Below are 26,526 nucleotides of genomic sequence, written 5' to 3' on the forward strand. Positions count from 1 at the left end.
AGGTTCTGCAAGCCACAAGCGGCGCAGCCAGAGCCTTTGGGAAGCCAAAGGAAGAGAAAAGACCCAGCACTTCCCCGTCCGAGGGAGCCTGGGTGGACCCTGCTCTTGGACCTTCGCCTGGCCTGCAGTCCCTGCTCCCAGGGCCCGAGGGCTCTGAACTGGCACCCTGCTCCCTCGGAGCACCACCCTGTCGGAGCCCGTCGGGACCCACCTGGCTCCGGCTTGAGGTGCCTGCCAGCCACAGCTGTCTGTGCCCAGAGGAGCTCTCCACTGCTTTCTGACGGGGGTGGAGCCAGGCTCCCGCAATCGCACTAAAAAGTAGGCGTGGATGGGGCAGGAGCACGCCCAGGGCTAAGAGTGCCTGGCGCTGTCCGTTTCAGTCGTCACATGGCGAGGCCCGGACTTTTCCACACGTGCCGCAGGTCCATTTTCTGGCACGTTTGAGCTAAGTTGCTCAGCCACTTTGGAGAAGACCGTTTGGGCCCCGGGTGGAGTGTTTTTGTTTAAAACCTGTTGGGTAAAGGTCTCCAGGCCAGTTCTCCAGCTTCACTGCACCTCAGCCCCTTTCTAGCATCAGAAATTACCACACGACCCCCCAGGTGGGGAGCTGTGGCCTGAGCCTGCCCGAGCGCCACCACCCCAAGTGGGGGACCAAAGAGAACCCCAAGGAATTCAGCCTTGGGAGGAGACCTGTCACCGGAGCCCTATGGCCCCGGGCTGAAGCTGAAGCCCTTAGGCAGTAGCGATCCAGTAGGATTCAGGCCTGGGTCCCAGCAAGTCTGATGCCAGCCCCAGAGACCCCCATGAAAACAGACCCCGACCCACAGCTTGAGAACCTCTGCTCTGCCCCATTGGGAGGAGAGTTTGGAACGTTTGTGGGCCCGAGGGACACCTCTCCCTTCGTTCAGGCTCAGAAAGCCACCGCTTCCAGGTGCTCTGTGCCGGTCGCTAGCCGCCAGCTCAGGCTGAGAGCACTGCCACTGGCGGAGGCGGCTGTCACAGCGTTCGGCAAGGACCAGTGCTTGGCTAAAGGACGTGGCATCTGTGGACCAGAAAAGGCCATGCACCCATGCCATGCCCAGAGTCCTACTCCATTGTGATGTCACAAGGAACTCAGCCAATCACCATCCTTGTGCTGCAGTTAATTTGTATCAAACAATTTCGTTGGCGGTCATGTCAGTGACATGAAGGAGACAACCCGGATGCTGGGTTAGCGGGCACAGCTGCCACCCGTGCAACTTGCTGTGAACAACTCAGCTCACATCCCTCGGCACAACCCTCCCAGACACAGCCCAGCTCATCACCCAGCAACACCTACACACAACTCAGTGCAAACACCAGGACAACGCCTCGGGCACCAATCAGCACAGCCGCCCACCCAACAACACAGCCAGCAATGTCAGCCACACACAGCACGCACCCCGCGCAACATGCACATGTACAGGGAGATACGTCTGAGCAAGGCCGTGGCCACCACTAGTAAACACATACAATCCTTGCAGACGGCGCGAGGCTGGGTTAGTGGCAAATGATGAAGAGAGACCAGTTCAGGCCTGTGTGGGGGGTGGGGGGGAGAGGTGTGTGCAAAGGGTGCCAAAGCACCCCCTGTGGTCCCCCAAGTAAGTGTGCTCCCACCAGAGCAGTGTGCTGCCCGAGCCGCCCTCCCCCATGCTCAGGCTGGCCTGGGGAAGGCTGGGGATGATTTTCCCATTTGCTTGGGGAACTATGGGGGGGGCATGCACACCCTTGCAGTTCACATTTACAAAAAAAGCCCTCCCCTCCCCCCCACAGAAATGCCTGCGTCTGGGCATGCAGTTAGAGAAGTCAAAGTTGATCACTTGTTAAATTGAGTGCGGTCTCCATTTTCATACAGCCAGTCGCACAAGAGGAGAGTCCGGACCATAGATGAGAGTGAATCAGAAAAGAATGTAGAGTCCATGTAGATACAGTAACTGACTGCAGCATGGACCCTCGGTGAGAGACGTCACGTACAACACTTAGCTGTACAGTGTAACTCAGATGCAAACGTTGGATATCGAACCGACTGTCTAGTAAGAACCGGGAAGTGGGAGGCAGAGCTGAGTGAAAAGTGGCTGTGGTTTCCGGCTGGAAGTGGAAACAGAAAAACGGGCAAAAAATGCCATTCAGTCTGAATTCCCTTTTTCCCCATTTTTTGTTGTATAAAAACAAAAGATTGTTTGGAATTGACCAAAATACTTTAGCTGACTTAAAAAATTGTAGAGGTTTTTTAATTTTGTGATTTTGGGGTGTTTTCACTCCTTTTCGTGCTTTTTCTTTTTTAATTGGACAAATGTGCAAATGAAATGCCGTTTCAAACTGAAAGGTCAAACTAACATTTTGCGATGCTCCAGGTGAAATGTTTGGATGGTGTTGGAATGAGATTCAAAGTTGCAAGTGTTTTTAGAGCCCCTCCTAAGTATTTTTTGTCAACACTTCTATTCCCAGAAAAAAACACCCCAACTCGAATGGCTTTACCGTTGTGAGACACTGGCATACTGCATGCACTCTGGTGCACACGGCCAGAAGTTATTGGAAACGAGAGAGCCCTGAAAGATTCAAGATCTACTCGGTCTCGCAGCACATGATAATAGCAGTGTCACTTTCAAACCTGTGGTCTATGAAGTTTGTGCGTCTCCTGGCCCTTAATTTTTTGAATGTGCCACTCAACCCAGCTGCGGCTACTGCATTTTCTGGGCATAAAGCTGGGGATCCAGGCAGGGGCCTTTGAAACCTTCTTTGTGTTGCTGCTTGTCTCCCTCCGAAAGTCCCCTTTGGGCTGCGGTAGGCGGCTCTGCAGAGAGATCTCGCCTGTGGCTGTATGAGGGGAATGGAGCACCAGCCCCGGAGTTACGGGCCAGGCAGCCTGGCGGGGGTGAGATGTTAGAGCAAATTTCTGGACAATCGTTTTGTGGCTCTGGGAGGACCATGGAGTGATCAGTAATCGCCAGTGTGGACAGCAAATGCTGCCAGACCCACCTGGCTTTTCTTTGGCAGAGACCCTGGCCCAGGGCACGTGGAGGAAGCAGGAGATGTAATTATCTGGAGTAAGCCTGACGCGGTCCCACGGGGAAACGAGTGGCCCGGTGGCACATCAGAGACTAACAACGAGATAGATAGACGGTGGCACGAGCTCTCGTGGGCACGACCTGCCGTGCGGGGAGCAAAGGCGCCGGAGTGCTGCCTCATCAGCAAATGCCGGAGTCTGGCCACTCTGGCTTTCTTCAGGCTGGCGGGCGGTGGGCCCAGAGAGCGAGGTGCTGTCCTGCCCTTGCCCTGGGCCACATGCACCTGCAGGACCAGCGGATTCTCAGGGCGAGAGGAGCAGACAGCTGAGGGCGGGAGGAACTTGCTCCAGCCCTCCGGCAGCCAGCACTGGGTGAGGAGGAGGGCGGGAGGCCGGGCATGGCCGGACTGTCAGAGAGCAGTTTACAGGGGTACTCGCTAGCCCCTTAGCGAAATCTTCAATGGAGACTTTGCACAGAACTGGGCCCAGAACCGATCCCTGCGGAACCTGGCTCATGCTGCACTTCCAGCATGACTGGGAGCCATTGGGACCTGCTCTCTGGCTTTTCCATAGTCTCTGCAAAAGTGAGGAATTAAGGAGCCTTCTTTGCTGACTTACCATCCTGGAAACCCAGAAAGAAAAGCATTTTTATTATAAAGAAATCAAAGAACGCTAGCTAAGCGGCATCGTATCGCTGACAATCCTCAGTCGTTCAAAGCCCAGTGGAAAATTAGCAAACAAGCCAAGCAGAGTCTCAGCAAACGAGAGATGGTCCAAGTTCACCGCAGTGAGATTCTTGTGCAGACAGCGTGGCCCAGAATGCCACCGCCACCGAATTCTGGGAAATCAGGCACAGAAACGGCTGGGCACTACAGCTGATTTTGTGTGAATTTCATCGGAAGGCAGCTTCTAGCTCCTTGTCAATGACTCGGGGGTCACTTCGAAGCCTCCTTTCCACGCCGCTCTGTCTGTGCCATCCCGGTTAGCACCTATTGCAGCATCGTGCTGGGAGGGTGCTGGACACTCACTTCCATATGGCTGCATCTCGCTGAAAAGCCTGGTGCAAAGCACGGCCAAGCGGAACACTAGCGGCGAGGCTGCATGCTCCTGGCAGCAAAGCTTTGGGGTGAACGGGGTGAAGAGCCTTAATCCCCTGAATCCAGCCCTGCGGGAAACTTCAGCGGCCATCACGAAGCGTCACCGGATGCTTCTTCTGGGGGGGGGAATGGGCCGGGTGTTAGTAAAGCAGAGGAGGCCCTTGGAAGGCCGGGCTCGGTGCCGGTGCAGGGGGGTGCAGGCTAAGCAGGAAGAGGACAGGCAAGAGGACAAAGGGGAGAGAGGCCGGGCCGTCCTTAGGCATAGGCAGCACGCGCAGGTGCAGCACGCACCACGAAATTTGGGGCACAGTGGTTAGGAGAGCCCTGTGCTGCATATGCCTAGGGCCACGGCTGGCTGCGTGCAGCACCAGCTCCAGAGGCCCCAAGCTCCTGGACCCCCCCCCTCCGCTCCCCCTCAGCCCCATGACGCCATCCCCTCATTGCCCCCGCTCTGCCTCCCAGCCCTCCCAGCCCCCATCCCCCACTCTGCCTCCCAGCCCTGCCAACCCCCACTCTGCCTCCCAGCCCTGCTAGCCCCCATCCCCCCATCCCCCGCTCTGCCTCCCAGCCCTGCCAGCCCCCATCCCCCCATCCCCCGCTCTGTCTCCCAGCCCTGCCAGCTCCCATCCCCCGCTCTGCCTCCCAGCCCTGCCAGCCCCCATCCCCTGCTCCATTCCCCCTCATTCCCACGACACCATCCCCCATCCCCCATGCTCCACCCCCCAGCCCCATCAGTGCCATGATACCAGACCCTCCATGCCCTGCTGCACCTCCCCACCCACCATTCAATCAGGCTGTGTCGCTCCCCGTTCTACCTGTTCCGCCTGCCGGGCCACAGCTCCAGCCGGCTCTGCCACCGTGTATCTGCTCCCCAGCCAGCATTGGAAGGGTGGGGGCTGACAGGGCTGGGAGGGTGCAGGTGCAGTTACCCTCCTCCTGTTCCCCCCCCCAACTCTGAGCACAGCCCTGCCCGATGGAGTGGAGGGTGCAGGTGATGGAGGATGGAGCGTGTGGGGGGTGGAGGGGGTGGGGGATGGAGGATGGAGGCTGCGGGGGACGGAGGCTGCGGGGGATGGAGGCTGCAGGGGATGGAGGCTGCGGGGGACAGAGGGGATGGAGGCTGTGGGGGATGGAGGCTGCGGGGGACGGAGGCTGCAGGGGACAGAGGGGATGGAGGCTGCAGGGGACAGAGGGGATGGAGGCTGCAGGGGATGGAGGCTGCGGGGAACGGAGGGGATGGAGGCTGCGGGGGATGCGGGGATGGAGGCTGCGGGGGATGAAGGCTGTGGGGGACGGAGGGGATGGAGGCTGCGGGGGATGGGGGGATGGAGGCTGCGGGGGATGGAGGCTGCGGGGGACGGAGGGGATGGAGGCTGCGGGGTATGGGGGGATGGAGGCTGCGGGGGATGGTGGTTTCATGTGCACAGGCTGCACAGGCACAACAAGCCGCTGGCGGCCCTGCAGAGACCCGACAGACCTGCCACTCGACGCCAGGGCTCTGTGGTGGGGTTTGCCGTGACCACTCAACCTACTTCAGTGCAGCCAACCAGGACTCCCTTCGAGTGGGCCCAGGAGCCCCAGGGCGACCCGAGGACCTTGCCAAAGGGTCCCTTGTCATTCCCAGAGATCTGCCAAGGGGAGCTCTGGACACGGCGTGTGCCGAGTGTCTCGCTCCCCGGCATGTGGCCGACAGAACCGGCACGCGCCCCTTTACCGGACAGGGGTGACAATTGGCCACAACGGGTCCCCTAGAAACGGGGACCTGGCCTGGGCTATAATCACATCATGAGCTAAACAGTCGTTCCTAAGTTAACTTCCAATTCTCTGCAATGTAGCTCGGGCCTGGAACCTGCGCTAGGCCCCGACAGGCCAGGGTCTGGGCCCGGGCCAGGCCGACACAGCTACTTGGGCACCTCCGCACGGAGCACCGCCTCAGTGGAATTCTCAGACACTCCAGCGAGTTCGATGCCCGGCTTGCCTCACTTTCCCAGGGAGTTCAAGCAGCTCCGGCTGGGTGGGTGCGTTTGCAAGTCCCACTGGGCCCCACCCGGCATCCCTGGGCCCTGCTGAGGATCCGCCTGCATGTATATCTCTAGGCCCTAACGGCTGCGGCCTGGGCGCATCTTCCTTTGAACGGGGAGCTCCCGCGCCAAGGAGAGCGCATGCAAACCGGCCGATTCGCTCTGTACCTTGCTCCTCCACCATTGCTCTCCACGCCGAGAGGTCCAGCTTCTGCACCTGGTTGCAGTTCACAAAGTCTCCGGGGTATTTGTTGGCCTGGAAGGGGTTCCTAGGAACCTGAGTAATGTGGGTGTTTTCACAGATTATCCGTGGCAAGTTGATCCTTCTCAGGGCCCTTCGCTGTTGGGCAGTGAAAATCCCGGGGTTCTCCCACCAGAATCTGCCGAAAGAGTAGCACCAGGCTTTACCCCAAGGATGTCCCTGGCGAGCCCCAGCCGCCGAGCCCAAAGACACCTCGCTCTGGGGGAGGTTTGGCACGAACGGGGCTTCAGAGCCAGTGGCCAGCGCTGAGCGAGGATCCCCCTTTCCCACCACCTGAGCACACGAAGCGAGGTCTGTGGAGCAGGTGTTGCGGTTAACGTGCCAGCCAAAGCAGAGAACGGTAACTAACCCACAGCCCAAAAGGAGGGAGAGAAGCCCCGGCTCTCCCCCGTTTCCATCCTGTCCCTTGTCTGCCTCGTGGGGGTCTGGCAGTGTCCTTCCCGCCACAGCACTGGCAGGGCAACTCAACCAAGTGTGTGTGTGTGTGTGTGTGTGTGTGTGTGTGTGTGTGTGTGTGTGTGTGTGTGTGTGTGTGTGTGTGTGTGTAAACTTACAACTTGACAAAATGCGTTCGGGTGTCTGCCAACTAATCAAGGCCTCTGTGAAAATAGCGCCAACCAATCTATCAGGCCTGAACGAGCAGTGCAAGACTTTACGATCAATACCAAAATGGCCATGCCCCGGAGGCTTTCCGAAACGCCGGCCAAGTGAAGGAATGGAAGCTGGGCAGCTGGGCGCTCACATTCAGCTCCTCCAGACAAATTGCCGCCCACGCGTACTCACTCGGATTCCTCTCCTTGATGGGCTCTTACCTGTCCCCGTCTCGTAATTTCCGGAACTGAGATCCAATGATACAAGCCATGGTGGGCCCCACTCTGCCATTGGGCACGAACGGCTCCGCCAGCGCCCCGATCCAGATGTCGATATTTTCCGGCGTCCCGTACAGGTCTGTGAACTTTCTGGCCAGCTCGGAATTACTCAGCACCGCAGAAAGTTCAACGACGTTGCGCGGCTTCGAGAGCCCACAGAACTGTCTCCAGGCGTTGTACCCTGCAGAGCCAGGGCAGCGCAGTCAGTACCGCCGGGCGCCAGGCCCCTCCCCTCTGGGCTAGTGACTTGCTGCTCTTTTCTACGGCGACCCCCTACACTGAAAGCTGAGGGCGCCCTGCTGGCCTCGGTAGCCCTGGAAGAGAGCACCGCACTTGGCTTAAGGTGTGCCAACTCCAGCTGTGTTATTTACCTTGCTGGAGCTGTGCACCTCACGCCGACCTCCCGGCTCTGTATAGACCTGGCCTTAGTGGCTGGTGCTCCGACCCTAAGGCATCCTGGGTGCAGTAAAGCAGACCGGACCCAGACAAGATCCCTGAGTTCTGAATATTTCCTCTCCGTGTCAGGTTGTTTTGCCAAGGGGGTGGGGCGGCTTATGGCCATCTCCATTTCTCTGGATCCCATGCTGGGACGGTCTGGTTCTCCCCCTGCGTGTCCAGAACCCGCAGCCATTTACATTCAGCCCTGAGGGCTTTTCCCTTTCCTCTGGAGCAGTGGGGACCCTCACCTGGGAGACCTTTATCCCTGCCGCGCTGCATGTTCAGTGCCGGTAAATCCAGTCCGATCCGCCTGACCTGCTCAAACAGATGCTCCCGGAGTTCATCCACCACCATTTGCTTCTGGGTCATCAGTTTGGCCGGCCTAGCCAGCAAGCCACGGAGAACAGGGTCGATGCCACCTGCAGTCATTAAACAGACCCTCGTGAGCAGCCTTCCCACCCAGCTCCCTCTGCAAACAGAGGCCCCGCTGTGCTGAGCTGAGCTTTGCTTCATGCAGCTAGGGGGGCAGTAGGTGACCCAGGAACCTAAGCTTTGTATTTCCTGACGTCTTGGCAAGAGCTCCTTTGGTGAAGGCCAGTCCAGCAGCTAACGTGCTGACCTGGGGCCTGGGTTGAATTCCCTCCACCATCGCTGACTTCCTAGGAGCCTTGGGCAGGTCTCTGAGCCTCCCATCCCAAAAAGGTGAGTGGCCAGTGCCCAGAAACTCAGGGGAGCCACAAAGCCCGAGGTAGGCACCAGCCCATGTGGGCAGAGGGAGGGTCCTGAGGAAAGGTTTCCCTAACAAGCTGGCCCATGGGGGCAGGGGGCAGAGGGGCGTTTTAAGCTCTACACCAAGTCCGAGTTCACAAGAAGCCACTATTGGCCGCTTTGGCCACGGGGGCCTGGTAAGATCCGCTGGCTGCTTTTGAGACTGACCCTCATTCTGATGCCGCCTGTGGCAGAGTCTGGCCCGAGTGGCTGGCAGGAAGGGTCTGACCAGGGCCAGTGTGGGGCAGCAAGAAGGGTTTTACCTTGTCTCACAATTTTCCACATAGCAAAGAATTCTTTGCTGAGCAGGCTGGGGGGGCCGGTAGGCTGATAGCGCTGGTCCAGGCGGAATACGAAGGGCTGGATCGAGGCGTGAGCGAAGCGGAATGCGATGGTGAAGATGCTGGATATTCGGGGATCCACCGAGTCGTTGTAGGCGCGGTAGGGAGGAATCGCTGACCAGACTCGATTTCCAAGCAGGCTGGGCAAATAGTCTCGGAAGGTTATTACCTGGGGGAAATGAGGGGAGACTGAGCCACTCCTACCTGCTGCTGGACTCTCCAGCCCTAAGTCCTGGCTTGGGCCAGCCCTGGCTGGGGGGGTTGAGTTGGGCGGGTCGTGCTTGGGCAGGGGGCTGGATGTGATGGCTCCTGAGGGCTCTGCCAGCCCCCATCTTCTGGCTCGAGGCTGGTCTGAAGAGCAGAGGAGCGGGCTGTGTGCTGCTGAGGGCTGTAGGACCTTTCCCTCCCGTTACACCAGGCACCCCGGGGGTAGCTCTGAGCCCCAGGGCGAACTACCCCGGGGCAGCCCGGGCCTGACAGCATGGTCCAGTCACGGTGCAATGTCCAATGGCCGCCAGGCTCTGGGGTCTGAAACCTGCCACATGCTCGGGCTCGTTTTCCCTCCGACTTTCTTCGTCCCCGCATTCCTCAGGGGCGGGGAATCTGAGAAGCCGGGCAAGACTCTCCGCTCGCCCACGGCCATTGGGCTGCAGCCGCCAGACAGGGTGATGCCGGGGCTGGCCCCAGGCGGCCAAAGGACATTTTCCAAAGCCATGAGCAGCTGGCCAGAGGGTGCCAAAGAGGAACCTCAGCTACTGCGGGAGCCTCCTGCCTGTGACGCCCGCCAGCCCGAGACACGGGGCCACTCGGCCACCACAGAAATGCCGACAGCCCCTGCACGGAGCGTGCAGCTTCTCCACAGCTACTAGCGCCACGAGTGGGAGTCAGGGGTCATCACCCCGCTGGCATTGGCCAGGCCCAGCGCCTGCTCCCTGCCGAACACGGCCCAGCGCTAACTAGCCACCGCCTCTCCCGCGGCCAGCCCCAGCCCCGCTGCCACGCATGCAGAACTGCCTGCCCAGGAGCGCACCGTCTCCCCGATCCCCTTGCAGGAGCCCACCTGCCCGGCCGGTCCGTGGGCGAGTGCTGATGGAGCCTGGCCATGCTTTGCCTGAGAGGTCACGGCCCCGGCAGCCTGGCCCCGGGCAGTCGGCCACGACAGCTTGTACCTGAATCATGGCACCTATGATCTTCCGGGCCTCCTGGTAGAGCGTCTCCCCGTCCCACCGCGGATTCAGTCTCCTCAGCTCGGTGGCCAGGCGGTTGTGCTCCCGCACAAAGAGCGTGTGCATCGACGTCAGCTCCGGCATCTCGTTGGCTCGCGAGTCGCCTGGGGAAGTGAAAACCGTCTGTGTCCCCCCCAGCCTCGTCTGTGTGGCCTCCCGGATCCTCCCCCTCCGCCCCCCACTCTGCCTCCCCGGACCCAGCGCCCCAGCTCACTGACCCGCCCTGCCGCCTGCACCCTTTCTGGGCTCGGCTTGTTTCTTGCACAAGGCGGTTTTCTGGCCTCCACAGCCAGTGGCAGAGCAAAGGAGTAAATTCATAAAGTCACAAATCTCCAGGCCAGATCTGTGCGCTGAGCGGAGCTAACGGAGCGCGCTGGCCTGGCGGGGCGGTGGTTAGTGCTGCTCACAGCCTATTGCCCAGAGCACTCCCCTCTGCCAGCCCTGCTCCTGGGGCGCTCCCCTCCTTTCAGCCCACGGGCAGCCCAAGCCCTTTGCAGCGGGACGGCTTCCCAGCACAGATCCGCCCCGGCTTGTGCCGGGCTGAGTCTTTGTTCCTTGACCTGGAACTTTATATTTGGCCACCTTAAGCTGCAGCTTGTGAGCTAGGGCCCAGCCTGCCGAGCTAACCGGCTTGCTCTGTGTCAGCGCCCCCTACCCCGGTATTCAGCACCACCCAGCCTGCCGAGCAAACCGGCTTGCTCTGTATCAGCGCCCCCCGCCCCGGTATTCAGCACCACCCCAGGTTTGGGTCATCAGCCAGCTTTATCCAGGAGGATTTCGTGTTTCCTTCCCGCTCTCAGATCCAACGGGAGAGCCTGTGGGTCTGAGAACGGGACTCTGCAGAACCCTCCTAGCAACGCCCACTCAGCGTGCTTTCCTCCTTCATCATGACGCCTGAGACCCGCCCTGTTAATGGTACATTGTGTCATCAGCCTCGTTTTTTCATCAAAACTGGGCACCAAGTCAAATGCCTCCACTGAGGGCTACATATATTATATCCCTACTGACAGACTTTAGCAGCCAAGCTAGTACATCTATCAATTTATCTATTTTAGACAGTCTGTGTGTCTGTCTCTCTGTCCATGAGTCCATCTCTCTGTCTGTGACTCCTGCACGGTAAGAGCTAGGACCGCCACATTCGATATGCAGCTTCCTTTTATCCTAACTTAAGGTGAGGTCAGCTTTTGGTTGTGCCAGGGCAATGGGATGTGCCTGGAGTGGGATTGTGTTCTATAACATGAAAAGGGAGGGGGCTGAGAGAAGGGACAGTTATGCTCCACAATGACCACTGGGGGCAGCAAGCATGGGGGACAATTATACTGCAGAGGAATCACAGGGCAGCAGCTGCCCCAGGAAGAAAGTGGCCAGCTGGAGCCAGCTGTTCACAGCTGCTCAAGCTCTGGGAGGGAGGGAGGGGAGCTGGGATGGATCACGAACCAGGGGATTCATGATGCTCTGAAAGTGCTGGGAGGGAGTGGGAGGAGCAGGAAGTGCAGGGGCCCAGTGCGTAAGAGGCACGTGGGGGCTGGGGGCAGATATGGGGGTGTGGGCCACAGGCTGCCCACCACTGCAGCCCACGGAGACTAGGGAGGGCCATTCATGCAGCCCACTTGGTTGCCCGTGGCTGTTCTAGAGCCTTGTCTAGGGCAATCTGAAATGACCTTTGTGGATTTCTGCTCTGCCCCTTTTCCCACTGGCTGAGGTGTTGGGAATTTTTTCACAACTCACAAAATAAAATAGAAGGTCCTGGGGTCTCCTGAGCAGAGAACAGGAGGGGCTGCAGGCGCACGCCTTACCCGCAAGGAAACATCGGATTTGTGCCATGGGGTTGGTGAGAAGGCAGGGGTCTTTGTCCATGTTCCCAAAGGGCAGCAAGGCCAACCCGCCATCGGTGAATTGCTCGTTAACTGCCATCAAGCCCCGCGGGCTGGTCTGATTCCGTAGCCGCTTGGCCAAGGGCACTTCGCTGCCGTACACCATGCTGCCGTCCAGGAAGGCGGTGAGCGCGTTGATCTGGTTCCGAATCGCTCTCCCTTGGGTGCACGCCGGGGCGGAGCGGGTGAATGGGATGCAGTCGCTTTGGTTTTTTATTCGGGGATCATTGGGGGGAATCTGCAGCAAGAGAGGAGGGGGAGCATTACCAGCCCAGGGGGCGGAAGCCAGTCGCCCCCCGCCGAGCAGCATTTCCTGCCCTGCCGCATGCTGGAGCAGGCTCCGTGGCTTGGTGGCTTTGAGATGCGGCTCCACCGGGGCTGCTTTGCTAATCCAGACTGGCTAAGACAGGCGGGTGCAGAGCAGGAAATGGCTTCCTGGCTGCTGCTCCTGCCTCCCAGCCAAGCAGGGAGCCTCCATCCAGCATCATGGTCTGCGCGGGCCAAGGGCGCCCACTGCCTCCGTCTCGGCAGGACGGGATGGGGGCGTCGGAAAGGGGGTTTCCTTATTGTGGGACTGACCCGCCGGAAGGTCTCCAGAGCCTGATGCCCAGGCTGTGTCTACCCTGCAGGAATCTGTCGGCAGAGGCAATGCAAATGAAGTGCTCATTAGCATTTCTCGCGCTCTCATTTGCATAGTCTCTTCCGATCCATTTTGCGGAAAAACCTGGCAGTGTAGACGGGGCAAAACCCCCTTTTGTGCAAGATCCGTGCACCGGCTTTTTTGAGGACTAAGGTTATTGCGCACAAGGGTTTTCTGTGCAAAATGGCCCCGTCTACACTGCAGGGTTTTCCGCAAAAACTCTTCCGCAAAACGGATCGGAAGAGACTATGCAAATGAGAGTGTGAGAAATGCTAATGAGCGCTTCATTTGCATTGCCTCTGCAGCCAGATTCCTGCAGTGTAGGTGTAGCCTGACTCCCTAGGCATGGGGTGATGCCCCCAGATCCAAGTAAAAGAGCGCGGGGGCAGAGATAAGTGTTCCCGCCCCATGGTGGAAGGATTTGAGATCCCCTGGATCGTCACTTTCCGGTGTTTGGACGGAGCTAAGCTGACTGGTTAGAATCCTAGACCCCCCGGACGGGCAGAGCCCCCAGGAGGCCTCGCATCCAGCCCCCTGCCCACGGCAGGACCAACCCAACTCAACCCCCCCACCCAGGGCCGTGTCAAGCAGAGACTTACACACCCCTAGGGATGGAGACTCCACCCCCTCCCCACCCACCATGGGAAATCCGTTTTCCTAATGTCCAACCCAGACCCCTCCCCACAAGTTGAGCCCATTGACCCTCGAAAACTGGTGGAGGTTTCCCCACTGGCTGGGAGGTCAAATTCGGCAGCCCAGGGTTTCAGAAGAATGAGCCTGGCAGTGAGGATGCACCACTCGGACATTCAAACTTGGGCGGGGGTGGGGCGTTATTTCGAGCAAGGTCCTAGCATAGACCCGGGCTGGGAGAGACCTGCCCCGATAAGGCCAGGGGGAGACTCAGGCAGCCCCGTCCCTGGGGGACCCTCCCTCGCCAGCTCCCTGTGGGGAAATCCCGCCGGTACCTTGATGGGGAAGCAGGGGGGCTCTTTGGCACAGCTGGTCTCGCAGTCCACGGCGCCGCTGAAGGTCACTGTGGCCGGAGTCTCGGGCCCGAAGTCCATGTCGTGGTCAATGAACTGGCCCCACTGCATGAACATGAGCGACCGCTGCTGGTCTGTGATGAGCTGCTCCGTGGGGAAGCGAATGATCTGGTTGGACACTGCTCGGACCTGGAGGGTGGAAGCAGAGAGGGTGGGTGGGACCGGACCCTGGGCTAGGAGCGGGGCTTTTGTGTGCAGGACTGGGGCGTGGAAGTCCGCTCCCGGGGCCAGCAGCAGGGGCCCATGGGAGAGGGCAGCTGCTCCGGTGCCCTTTTGGAAAACACAAACGTTAACGGTGGCGTCTGCGCTTGCTCTGTGTGCAGGGCCCGTTCTGGGCACGCCGAGCCGAGGTCCTAACTCTTCATTTGCCGTCGTCGTGCTCGGCAGCCAGCGGCTGCAGCTTCGGTTTGCAGCTCTGGAAAGGCACGTTGCAATACTCCCCACATAATTCACTCATGGGGCTCAAAGAGCCGGCCAGGCCTTCACGTGGGATGAAAGAGATGCCAGCATTCCCCGGAAACTGAGCACTTGGGTGGCCATCCAGGAGTGATTTAGGTGCTACCCCCTGTTTAGCAGAGCGCCCACAGCTGGCCACAGCCAGCAGAATGTGTTTCTATTGGTGGTGCACAGCAGCACATGCCTTGGTGCACTCCGCAAAATTTATTCCACACGTGGATGGAAAAATTAAGAGAGAACACTGGTATCTACCAACCTGGGCATGTTGTCAGGGCAGCTACCCCCTCCCTGCACCGGCACCAGTGGGACATCTCTGTTAGCATGTTGGCTCAACCAGGGCTGGCCCCGAGCGGCCTGCTGCTTCTTTCGTTTGTCGTTACGCGAGATGGGGTGGGGGCCCCTGAGGCTGGAGAACGTTGCCCTGGAGTCCTCCTGCAACGCTCTGAGCGCCTTCCCACTACCGGCCTTTACGGAAAGCATTTCCAATGGCCTGCCAGCCCTTACCAAGGGGAAGGGAAACCCGCAGTGCTTGAGCCCGTCGGTCCAGCCGGGAGGGAGGGAAACGCCGTCCTCGTACTCGGCAGGCAGCCAGCGGCTGTAGCCTCGGTTCGCAGACCCCAAGGACGGGTTTCTCCTGAGAGAAGCATGAGAGAGGCATTGACAACACAGCACATCCCGCCACCCTGGCGTCAGGAGAGCACCTGGGAGCTCAGGCACGGGCCGAGCAGCCAGAACAGAACGCCCCGCCCAAGGAGAGGGCAGCCCACCGACCAGACAAGAGGCAGCAGGCAGGCAGACAGGCACCAGCACACACAGCCAGTCGGCCTGACAAGCAGCAGCCTCAGCGCTCAGCTGCCTTCCTTGCAGGGCTCACTGCCCGGGGTGTGCCCTGGAGGCTACGGGAGGGGGAAAGCCGGGGGGTGCCCGTGCTTTTGGGGGTTCCTGCCCTGGGGGAGGCCAGTGGATGAGAGAGGAAGGCAGCAGCTGACGGGGTGTAAACGCCCTGCACGTTTCAGCTACACGCAGAGCGCAGGACCAGCTGGAGCAGGGGGCGCCGGCCTTTTCAGCCACTAGATCACTGTTCCGATGTAAGTGCAATGTCAGATCTACCGCCAGCCCACGGACCCTCGCCCAGCTCCCTGCCCCTCGCCAAGGCCTCCCCTGCTCACTCCATCCCCCTCGCCCCGGACCTCACTCACTTTCACCAGGCTGGGGTAGGGGGTTGGGGTGCAGGGACGAAACAGTGGGGTTGAGGCAGGTTTACTCCTGCCCTGGCCCTGCACCGCCCCTGAAAGCAGCTGGCATGGACAGCAATGGCTCCATGGCACCATGTGCTGCTCCCCATCTACGGGCACTGAGCCCACAGCTCCTACTGCGGTTCCCCATCACTGATCCAGGGGAGCTGCAGGAGCGGTGTCTGCAGGCAAGGGCAGCATGTGGAGACCCCCTGCTCTGCCTTTCTCAGGGACATGCCAGCCACCTCCAGGAGCAGCAGTTCCCACGGGGAGAATGGCTCCAGCCACGCCAGGTTGGGCGTTTTAGAACTCACTGCTCAGAGAATTAAATGGAAGCGTGAGGGAGAATGAAACGAAATGCCCAGACCAGCCCAACACTAAAACTAACCCACAAGCCATAAAAGTAGCAACAACACCTCCCCCTCCACCCCCGTGTTGTGTCAGGAGAGGAGGGGGAAGGACTGTGTGTGTGTGTGTGTGTGTGTGCGTGTGTGAGAATGACAGACACTCCTGGGCTGCGTCTAGACTGGCAGGATTTTGCAGAAATACTTTTAACAGAAAAGTTTTTCCGTTAAAAGTATTTCCACAAAAGAGCGTCTAGATTGGCAAGGGTGCTTTTGCACAAAAACCTCCGTGCCAATCTAGACGCGCTTTTGCGCAAGAAAGCTCCCATGGCCATTTTAGCCATCGGGCTTTCTTGCACAAAAAATGAAGGTGCCTGTCTACACTGGCCCCCTTGCACACGTATTCTTGCACAAGAGGGCTTATCCCTGAAAGTATTTGCACAAGAAGCACTGATTTTGTACATTACGAAGTCAGTGCTCTTGCGCAAATTCAAGCGGCCAGTGTAGCCAGCTGGCAAGTGTTTGCGCAAAGAGGCCGCTTTTGTGCAAAATCTTGCCAGTCTAGACACACCTCTCGTGTGAGAGTGACAGAGATTTGCACTGCCAAGCTCCCTCCAACCCCTCCTCCCTGTGTGGAGACAGGGTACAGGGGTGGGGGAGGAGGGACACCCTGACATCAGCCCCCCCTTCTCCCTCCCATACCCTGCCCAGCGAGCAGGAGGCTCCCAAGGGGCAGGTCCAAGGCAGGGGCAGGAGCAGCACGACAGTGGGGGAGGGGCAACTGAAGTGCCAGCGCTTGATAGTTTCCCAGCCAGACCAGCCAGGATCCCGTCAGGGGCTCTGAGATCGACTGGTAGATCCCGATCGACTGGCTGGTGACCGCTGGGTAGAATATGAGCTGAAATCCAACCTCTGCTTTGTCTTGGCTGGACTTTCCCTCCAGAGATTTTCTAGAGTCTCTAGATTGGGAGGTGTGAGCCGGCCAGCCAGGAGCACAGGAGGAGGAAATTCCTGTTGCTGAGCCAGAGCCGGGCACCCAGGGCAGCTGTCCACAGGGCTTTCTCGATGAGCTGAACTAGCAAGAGGGGGCAGGCTCTGAATGCCTGGCCAGGGCCCCCACTCCTGGCAGGGATTGTCACCGGTGTGCCCCTGGGATTGCTCCAAGACTGGCTGGCTAGTGATTTAGGAGCAGAAGAGCATAAGAACGGCCAGACTGGATCAAAGCAAAGTCCCTCCAGCCCAGTGGCCTGTCTTCTGACAGCAGCCGATGCCAGGTGCCCCAGAGGGAGAGAACAGAACAGGGAATGATCAAGTGACCCCTCCCCTGTCACCCATTCTTGGACTCTGATAAGCAGAGACTAGGGACCCCCTCCCTGCCCGTCCTGGCTAGTAGCCATGGAAAGACCTGTCCTCCATGGATTTATCTAGCTCTTTTTGGAACCCTGTTAAAATCTTGGCTTTCACAATGTCCTCAGGCAAGGGGTTCCGCAGGTTGACTGTGCAAAGAAATACTCCTTGGCTATGTCTACATTTGCGGCTTCTTGCACGAGAAATATGCAAATGAGGCTAAGTGTGGACTATCGGCAAGCCTCATTTGCATGCCTAATGAGCCACCATTTTTGCAGAAGAGGCTCTTGTGCCAGAAGGAGCTGTCTACACTGCCCTTTCTTGCGCAAGAAAACCCCTCTCGTGCAATGCTGTTACACCGATTATTTTCAGAAAGAACGGCATCGCACAAGAGGGGTTTTCTTGCGCAAGAAGGGGCCGTGCAGACAGCTCCTTCTGGCGCAAGAGCCTCTTCTGCAAAAATGGAGGCTCATTAGGTATGCAAATGAGGCTTGGCGATAGTCCACACTTAGCTCATTTGCATATTTCTCGCGCCAAAAGCCGCGAGTGTAGACACAGCCCTTTTGTTTGTTTCAACCTGCTGCCTATTCGTTTCATTCGGTGACCCCTAGGTCTTGTGTTATGACAAGGGGCAAATTACATTTCCTTATCGACTCTCTCCACACCCTCAGCCATGATTTTACAGACCTCTGTCATGCCCCGCACTCTTTTCCAAGCTGAAAAGTCCCAGTCTTTTTAATCTTGTCTCATGGGGAAGCTGTTCCATGCCTGTAATCATTTTTATGGCCCTTTTCTGAAACTTTCCCAATTCTACTGTATCTTTTTAGGAGACAGGGTGACCAGATTTGCATGCAGTATTCAAGCTGGATTTCTACAGAGGCCATGTGATGCTTTCTGTCTTGTTCGCTGTCCCTTTCTTAACGATTCCCCCCATTCTGTTAGCTGTTCCCGCTCAAGGGAGAGAGCTTGGAGTCACTGTAGTTCTCCGAAAACACCTACTGAGTAGGCAACGGCCGGGAAAATAAGCAAATTTAGACCCCTTCATTTTCGCGGGGTAGCTGGGATCACATGGGAGCACACAGATGGGAAACTATTCTAGTGCAGGGAGGACCTGCCACCCTCTCCTGGGCAGCGAGCATCACCTGTTGTTGCATTCGCCCGTGATGGTTCGGTAAGGGTATGTGTCGTCACATGGAATTTGCATATTTTGCTGGGCACAGCCAGTAGCCTTGGAAATCAACTCCAGCTGGTCTAGGCTCAGCACATCTGCAAGAGAAAGCCAAGGAGGTGCAGCAGCTCCGCGTGCTGGAACGGGGGCCCCAAAACGGGGCGAGCAAAGAGTATTTGGAGGCCACGTCTGTCAAATCATCCCCCAGACCACTGCAGCCTTCCCCGGGAAATGCACCAGGGCAAGGCCGCAGCCGGCTTTGCTCGGAGTCTCCGGCTGGACGCGCAGTGAAACAGACGGAAGCCGCCGGGCACGTTCCCACAGATTGCGCCAGGCCTTCGAGCCACCCCCCGGCGGAAGAGGAGGGGGCTGCTAGTGAAGGGTCCCCTTCCCTTCCCCTCCCATCCCACAGCTGAGCAGTGGTTCAAGGTGAGCCACATCCCAGAAGGCAGCCTGGGACCGGGTGGGAAGCTCAGCTTTCCCCCTTCCCAGCAAGGAGCCAAGCGGGCTGAGCTCTTGGCAGAGGTCCTGCCCTATGGCCCCTTGGGGTCCTTAGCCCCACGGTCTGTGTCCCGGGGGCTGGCCAAGCGAGGAGATGTGCACCACCAGACAGCGAGTGCCTCTGCCTTGCAACCCCTCCTGGCCTGGCGTTCCGGGGCGGTGAGTGGAGAGCCCAGCCCGGCAGCCCATGGGAGATACCGGAGCCCACGGCGCCGGGCGGAGAAGGGGCTCCCGGGGGAGCGGATCCAACATCGGCCCCATTACCTGTGACATTAAACTTCCCCTTCACAGTCTGCTGCAGCTTCTTCTTCAGCAGGGCCAGGGTGGTGTCCATGTAGTCGGCGGCTCGGATCACGGCCCGGGTGCCTGCCACTGGCTGCTTGATGTATCCCAGGATATCCGCAGGGCTGAAGGCTCCGTTCCTCAGCTTCTCCTTTAAACTGGAATGAAAATATTCCTCCTGGCGACATGGAGCAGCAACAACCCAGCTCGCTGCATGGAGGCCCCTCTGCCCTCTGTCCACAGCAGCTCACCCCGCAGTGCAGCAGCCGCTGGCGGGGCAAGGCTCAGAAGCCAGGGTGCCCGGTGACTCCGCCTCTTCTCGGTGTGGTTTGATGCCCCAGTACCAATGGGGAGGGAGCAGCAAACCCTTCCCTCCCTCCCTCCCTAAAGGGTACTGGGGGAGGGGGGGCTCAGGGCTGAGGCAGTCCCAGATGGGGGTGGGGAGCAGCCTAGCCAGTCGCGTTCACCTGCCTGGTGATTCTGTCTCTTTTCTGGGGGGTCTGTGAGGAGCAATCCCATTCCAGGTGTATCCCAGTGTCCTGGCCCAACCAGGGCCCTGACCCTGCTTTCCGTTATGGGAGGAGGAAGCTGCCTCCCCGATTTGGTGTCCGGGCTCTTACCCGTTAGGAGTTCTTCAGCAAACTGACAGATGCTCAGACGGGCAGACAGACTCGTGCGCTGACACACAAACTCTCTCAAACACATAGTAGATAATGGCAAAAAATGACCATGAATCCTAAACAAAAACTCTTCGCCTGTGACTAATGGATGCAAATTCAGTGAGGTTGATCTGGAAAGTCTGAGGCGTCTTCATTACTTCATTCAGGAGATCAGATTGGAGCAAATAATCGTTGACTATTTGCATTGATTGCCCTGCTGTTTCATGAAGACATTCTATTGCATACGCCCAGAAAACTCATTTCTATTCTGAAAGACTAAGGTTGTGTCTAGACTGCACCCCTTTTCCGGAAAAGGGATGCAAATGAGACATATCACAATTGCAAATGAAGCAGGGATTTAAATCTCCCCCCGCTTCATTAGCATAAAAATGGCTGCTGCTTTTTTCCGGCTCGGAGCTTTGCCGGAAAAAAGGGCCAGTCTAGATGCGGATCTTTCGGAAAAATAAAGCCTTTTCCGAAAGATCCCTTATCCCTCTTAAAATGAGGGATAAGCCATTTTTCTGCTAATGAAGCGGGGGGGGGGATTTAAATCCCCGCTTCATTTGCAAGTGCGATATGTCTAATTTGCATCCCTTTTACAGAAAGGGGTGCAGTCTAGACACAGCCTAAGTGCTGTGGTTGTGGGGCGGGTTCGTACAAAGCAGATTCAGCGTTGGACTTGGGGAAGTCGTGCTGGATTCTGGGGTGAAACCCTGGGCCCGAGCTGAGCGACGGCGGAGCTGCCAGCTGTCCCATAACAATTTTGTCAGGGTGGAATCTCCAGCCCTGAGGCCCACGGGCAGGTCAGCCCACGGAACGGTCTCTAGCCTCCATCCCGTTTCCTTGTCACTTTCCATTAGGGACTCCTCAATGGCACTGCCATGACCCCCCTTGCTGGGCCGTGCCACCGAGCACGGAGCAGGGCCAGGCCTGCAGAAGAGGCGTGGCCGGGGGTCAGATACCAGACTGGGGCACACTGCGCACGGAGAACCACCCTGGGCCACATTTCGGCATCTGTGCTCAGGGTGAGTCGCCCTTTGTGCTGCAAATAGTGACGCTGAGATCAGGAGCCACCGCAGGGAGCAGGACACTAGTCCCCAGGCAGACGGGTACGAGTCTCCCCCTGCACACTGGCACTCACCGGTCCCGGGTGTACTTGTAGGCGGTGTCCACCAGCCGCCTGGCTTCCTCGACGCTGCTCAGAATGGAGGGAGCCGACAGCATCCCTGAGACATCTGGTCCAAAGAGAAGCAGGGGCAGGACGTGAGGCCGGCCCCCGCCCACGAGTTCACTGCACGAGGCAGGTTCACTGTACACCTGGGAACAAGTCCCTGCCCGTTGCGGTGAATCTGCCCTCTGGCTCTCTCCTCTACCGGAGACTCACAGAACCCCCGGGCGGGCAGGGCCCTCAGGGCCCCCAGCTCCATCCTCCGGGCAAGGGCTGTGTCAAGCCGGGACTTCCACCCCTCCCTAGGGCACCCGGGCACCCACCCTTCCAGCTGTTCCATAGCCACAGAGCTTGGAAATGCACCGGTGCATCCGCATTGATCTTATTGCACCAAGCTCTGCCCTAAATGACGGGCCCGTGCTCTGAACTTTGAACTTTGGCAGGGGAAGCAAGAAGGAGCAGAACTCCAGCAGCTCCTCCGGCTGCCGCAGCCCCCGAACCCTGCCCCCTACTTCCCAGCTTGGACACCGAGAGGCAGCCGGCTTGGAGGGGCTGCGGGTGGCTGACAGGGGGGGCAAAAGTTCCGTCCCATACGGCTCCACATGCCTGCCCCGAGGGGGCAGCGAGGGATCAGGAGAGCTGTCGGCAAGTGTCTGGCTCCCTGGGTAAGACGGAGTTTTGCCCTCACCGCCGGGATCCGGTCTCTGCCTGTGCTCTCCGAGCGCTGAGCAAATACAAATAGCAGCAGCCACACCTCCTCTGGCAGGGGCTCTCCGGTGCTGGACGGGAGCTGCCGGAATCGCGCCCCCCTCTGCAGCAGGGGTGCGCAAAAGGGCCTCCGCGGGCCGGATCCAGCCCAGCAAGCGGGTCCCGCTGCTCCCCCGCCCCCAATCAGGAGCGTGCGCCCTGCCCCCGCGCTGCAAGGAGCTCACAGCGCTAGCACCACGCATCCTGGTGGGGCCGGAGGAGACGTCGCGCGCCCCCCAAGCCCCGATTGGCCTGGGGACAGAAGGGGGAGTGTGCGACGTCTCCTCCCGCCCCAGGGGCATGGGCGCCTAGAGGGAAGCTCCCCCGCCCCCAGACCACTCAGGGTTTCTGGGTGGGGAAGCAGGGAAGTGCCCTGGCCCCGCCCCTTCTGCCTGAAGCCCTGCCCCTTCCAATGTGGCCCGGGGCCACTGCAAATATCTGAAGTGGCCCCAGGCAAAAAATGACTGGCCCCTCGCCCGCCCCCCGACTGAGCCGTGCAGGGAGAGGGCATCTGGCTCCGGCGCTCGCTTGGCTTTCCGGAGCCAGCTGTTGCCTTAGCGCCGCTGCTGGGGACACACGTAACACCTGGGGCTGGCGTGGCTGCACTCTGCCCCTCCCGCAATAGAAACCCTTAGAGCAGAATGGCTCTGGCGGCGATGGCGGCGATGGGGCGGTACCGTGCGCGTCCGGGCCGGCGGCGTGGCACAGGCTCAGGGCCAGCAGGAACCCACAGAGCGCGATGGCAGGCTTCGTCCCTGGAGAGACACAAACCCCCCGCTCATTAGCACGCCGGGTTTCGCCCCCCACCAAAGAGCTCAACTGCCCCCCCTCCCCCGGCCCGGCTCAGCTCCAGCCCAGAGCCTCGAGCCTTTGACTAACGGCGCACGCAGCCCCACGAAGGGAGGGTAACTTCCACGGCAGCAGTGCACCCGCTGCCCACGCCTAGCGCCCTGCTGACGGCCACAGTTACACTGGCATAACGCCACCGGGGGAAGCACAGCCCGTGAGCAGCTTGGCCTGAACAGAGAGGAGACGGTCCGTCCGCTTGTTGGTGTCAGGTTGTATCGCACTCTGGAGGTGCGTTAGGGCATGTGCACTGCGTTCTGGGGCGCGCCTAGGGCTGCCAGATGGTTTCAACAAAAAAAACAGAGGCGCTTGCCATGACATCTGTGACGGCGCGTCGGGGTTCCCCCGTCTCCTGCACCCCGAAATGGCACAAACAGACTGCACCAGCCGGTGGAATAGAGGAAGTTTATTGCCTCTCCAGGTTACAGCACAGCACAGATGTGATCTGGTCACAGAGCTGGGCTAGGCTGCCTCAGGCCCCCTTGAGATGGGGGAGACTGGGCCCTAAACTCCAGCCCCTTTCCCTAAGCTGTCTCCCCCATGCTCCCAGCCAGCAACTAACTAACCCTCTTCCAGCCCTGCCCCCCAGCCAGGGCAGCATTCCACCTTCCTTTGTCCCTCTCCATCGGGGGTGTCTGGCCATACTGGTTTGCATAGTGACTCATCCTGTTTTGCTGGGTCGTGGTATCCACGGCAGCCAGTGGGGGTTACCCCAGAGCCAGCAGCATAGAAACCAGCCAGGTACCCCCACTACGTCACAACATCACAAGCCACATTCCACCTGGTTTAGAAAATACCGGACATTTCTACTTTCTCATTGATATTGTCTCAGTTTGTTTCCTGGACAGAAAGCTCAAATACTGGACTGTCCAGTTCAAAACCGGACACCTGGCAACCCTAGGTTCTGAATGTATAGAAACTAGGCCTCGAGAGGTCATCAAGTCCAGTCCCCTGCCCTCATGGCAGGACCAAGCACCATCTAGGTCATCCCTGACAGTGTCTGTCGAACCTGCTCTCAAATATCTCCAGAGATGGGGATTCCACAACCCCCTAGGCAATTTATTCCAGTGTTTGACCACCCTGATGCGCAGGAAGTTTTTCCTAATATCCAACCCAAACCTCGCCCTCTGCAGTTTAAGCCCATTGCTTCTTGTCCTATCCTCAGAGGTCAAGGAGAACAAATTTTCTCCCTCCTCCCTGTGACACCCTTTCCAGTACTTCGTCCTGTTTAGCTCAGACCATTTCTCCAGACGATGCCCCCGCCCTCCAGAGACTTGCCCCGGAAGCTGGACAAAGGCCGGAGCCCGGGCTGGCTGCAGGACTGGAACAGGCTGTCGAGTGGGTGAGTTAGTTTGGCTGACTTAGGGTACAGGGCCCTGCCTCTGGGCCCTTTTCCCCCAGGATGGCTGGCGCTGCTGCTCCTGGTTCCTGCGCTGACAAGTCTGTGCTGCGCTGTGTCCCTGCTGACGAATAACCCTTCTGTCCCCTGCCAGCGGGGAGTCCCTCTGGCTATGGATGGGGGTGCAGGGCCTGGGCCCCCCCCCTCGGTGACAGACGCCCACTCCACTTCACAGGGGCTACTGGCTACTAGCTAGTGCCAGACTCCCATGGGTGTGGGAATCAGAGTTCATGGAGCAGCCCTTTGTACCTCCCAGATTGTGGAGGTGGCTGGGGACCAGAGAGACCCTAGAGTCCCAGCTAGTCCAGCCCCTGCCCACAGCAGGACCAACCCCGACTCAATCAGCCCAGCCAGGCCTTACAAATCTCTGAGCATGAAGACCCCACCCCTTCCCCAGGGAGCCCAGCCCAGCGCTTCCCCACCCGCCATGGGAAGCAGCTTTTCTGAATCTCCAACCTAGACCCCCCCCCCTGCAATCTGAGCCCATTGCTCCTGATTCTGCCCCCACTGAGAACAGCCTCTCTCCAGCCTCTTGGGAACCCCCTTCAGGGAGCTGCAGGCTGCTGTCAGATCCCCCCTCGCTCTTCCCTGCTGCAGACTAGACAAGCCTGGTCCCCTCAGACTCCCCTCATGAGCCCGTGTCAAGCCGAGAGGTGGGGCCAGGCTGCCTTCCCTGCACCACGCTCTGGTCCGACTTCGTTCCCTGCAGCGTGCGGGGGGGGCTCTGGGGGGGCCCAACCTGGTTAGCGATGGGTCCGAACACAAAAAACAAGCACAGTGAGGGAGGCCGCACCAGGCCCTGCCACTTCTCTGCTGCCTTCAGAGCCGGGTGGCCCGGGAGGGGCAGATGCCGACCAAGGGCCCTGCTCTGCAGAAAGCGCAGAAACAAAGGTGGCAACATCGCCCCAGGCCACCCTCGCTGCTGCTGCTGCTGCTGGCATTGGCGCTGCCTTCCCGGCTGGGCCCCTGGCCGCAAGCTGCTGCCCAGCTCTGCGCAGTGTTCTCCCCGCAGCCTCACAGAAGACAGGGGCACAACCTCCTACAGAAACCTCCTGATCCCCAAATGCCTCTGTGGGCCAGGGTCCCTACAAATCCAGCCCTGCAAAGTGTCAGCTTTAAATAGCTGAAATAATGGGCTGTTTGCCTGTGTCTACACTGGCATGAATTTCCGGAAATGCTTAAAACAGAATAGTTTTTGTTATAAGTATTTCTGGAAAAGGAGCGTCTACATTGGCCACAGATGCTTTTCCGGAAAAAGGGCTTTTCCGGAAAAGCAGCCTGCCAATGTAGACGCACTTTTCTGGAAAAGAGCCCCGATCGTCATTTTCGCAATCGGGGCTTTTTTCCGGAAAGACTACTGGGCTGTCTACACTGGCCCTTTTCCGGAATAGTGTTCCGGAATAAGGACTTATGCCCGAGCGGGAGCAGAATAGTTTTTCCGGAATAGCGGCTGATTTTGTACAGTAGAGCATCGTTGCTTTTCCGGAAATTCAAGGGCCAGTGTAGACAGCTCGCAGCTTATTCCAGAAAAGCAGCTGATTTTCCAGAATAAGTGGCCCAGTGTAGACACAGCCTTTTATGTTTAACTTCCTAAGACTGAAATTGAGCCAAATGGACCGTGCCGGTGTCAGGGCCCAGCGTGCGAGGGAGGAAGGGTTTCTACTGAATTTCTACTCTGATTCATGCCGAGAAAAGCTTGGAAACAGGACAGGATTGCAGCACCGAGCTCTGGAACCAGGAGCCAAAGGCAAAGGACCCAAGGCCTCTGAGTATTTCAAGCTTATCTCGGATTTCTGAAGTGTCCCATCCCCCTACCCCCCGTAACAACCTTTGGGGATCGGTTTCCTGGATGCTGAGCCGGTTCAGTGTCTGTGTCTCTCTGAAGGGGGGCAGTCACCCCAGCTCTGTGCCATGCCTGGGGGAGACCAGAGGATCTGGCCCAGGAGAGCAGGCGGATGGGTGTCCATGCCATGACCTGCAGGCCTAAGGGGATGTCTGTGATTCAGCCCCTCACAGGAACGTTTCAGGGGTTTGAATCAAAATTATTTTTCATTTTAAAATTTACACTCACAAGTTTTGCTAAAAGGAAAGCGCCAAACAGAGACAAATGTTTCTAAATCAGAGAAATAAAATGGCTCTGGCCCAGCTCCAATCTTTTCCTTAAGTTTGGTTTTTCAAACTTTTCAGGCTTCTGATTTTTGTCCCGTCCTATCCCACCCAGGCTTACCCAGGGTGCTCCAGCCGGGCAGACAATTCCAGCCCCCCAGAGGGCAGGCCCTGGGGGGGGGCAGGGCTTGGTAGCCCCTCGCACCGCAGTGGAGGAAGGAAAACACAACCCAGCAGCTCAGCTCTCGGGCTGCTTCCCTTTCCCCATCCCCAGCAAGGCACCGGCAGCTCCCTGGCCCAGAGCCCAGCTGGCTGACCGGGCGGGCGGGCGCTGGACCACACAGCCTGGCGGGCACACAGCAGAATCGGTGCCCGGCCCCAGTGCAGGGGCCACGCCGCAGAGGCTGCTACCCACGTGGTGCAAAGCACCAGACCTGGGGCCTCCACTGCACTTCCCACCCGCAGCTCCCCGCCCGCCGCTCTGCTCACGCCCAGCAGCCGGAACCCTGCGCATCTCACCTGCCATCTTCGGCGTCTCTTCCCAGCAGCCGGGCCCCTGCGCTTTTATCTCCCAGCCGGGGCCGCTCCTGCTGGGCGGGACCAGCCCGGGCTGTGGGAAACGCCCCGTGGGCATGAATTGGGCAGGGCCACGAGGAGGTTTCCC

At 58.9% G+C, this 26,526-nt stretch overlaps 1 protein-coding gene and 1 long non-coding RNA gene across 4 annotated transcripts; one reads left to right on the forward strand and one right to left on the reverse strand.

Annotated features, from left to right (window-relative positions):
- Positions 1-878: 878 nt before the first annotated feature.
- LOC112546370 (uncharacterized) lies at positions 879-2,605 on the forward strand. The gene is made up of 3 exons (XR_003090055.2): positions 879-1,517; positions 1,874-2,051; positions 2,467-2,605. It is a non-coding gene; the product is annotated as an uncharacterized LOC112546370 (long non-coding RNA).
- Positions 2,606-3,655: 1,050 nt separating this feature from the next.
- MPO (myeloperoxidase) lies at positions 3,656-26,446 on the reverse strand. 3 transcript variants are annotated; one of them, XM_075905053.1, is made up of 14 exons: positions 26,382-26,446; positions 22,189-22,266; positions 20,738-20,831; positions 18,920-19,095; positions 18,129-18,252; positions 14,565-14,694; positions 13,527-13,733; positions 11,844-12,159; positions 9,991-10,151; positions 8,744-8,990; positions 7,961-8,131; positions 7,218-7,455; positions 6,312-6,523; positions 3,656-4,238 (listed from the first exon to the last, which is right to left on the reverse strand). In XM_075905053.1, exons 1-14 carry the CDS (start codon positions 26,386-26,388, stop codon positions 4,213-4,215), a joined length of 2,187 nt encoding a protein of 728 aa, XP_075761168.1. In that variant the 5' UTR covers positions 26,389-26,446; the 3' UTR covers positions 3,656-4,212. The 3 variants fall into 3 exon arrangements, with proteins under 3 accessions (XP_075761168.1, XP_075761167.1, XP_075761166.1); XM_075905052.1 differs by lacking the exons at positions 22,189-22,266; positions 26,382-26,446 and adding an exon at positions 21,453-21,729 and having other exon boundaries at positions 3,656-4,235; XM_075905051.1 differs by lacking the exons at positions 22,189-22,266; positions 26,382-26,446 and adding an exon at positions 21,453-21,729.
- Between the last annotated feature and the right edge of the window lie 80 nt (positions 26,447-26,526).

Source organism: Pelodiscus sinensis, chromosome 21 (assembly GCF_049634645.1).
Source record: "Pelodiscus sinensis isolate JC-2024 chromosome 21, ASM4963464v1, whole genome shotgun sequence".
Taxonomy (NCBI): domain Eukaryota; kingdom Metazoa; phylum Chordata; order Testudines; family Trionychidae; genus Pelodiscus; species Pelodiscus sinensis.

Coding starts and splice junctions, on each gene's coding strand:
- MPO (XM_075905051.1), bottom strand. CDS start 21,714: ATGCGTGGTGCTAGCGCTGTGAGCTCCTTGCAGCGCGGGGGCAGGGCG. Junction 7,456..7,960: donor CAGGGATAAAGGTCTCCCAG/GTGAGGGTCCCC, acceptor CTGGCTCTGCAG/GGTACAACGCCTGGAGACAG. Junction 6,524..7,217: donor AAATTACGAGACGGGGACAG/GTAAGAGCCCAT, acceptor CTCTTTCGGCAG/ATTCTGGTGGGAGAACCCCG.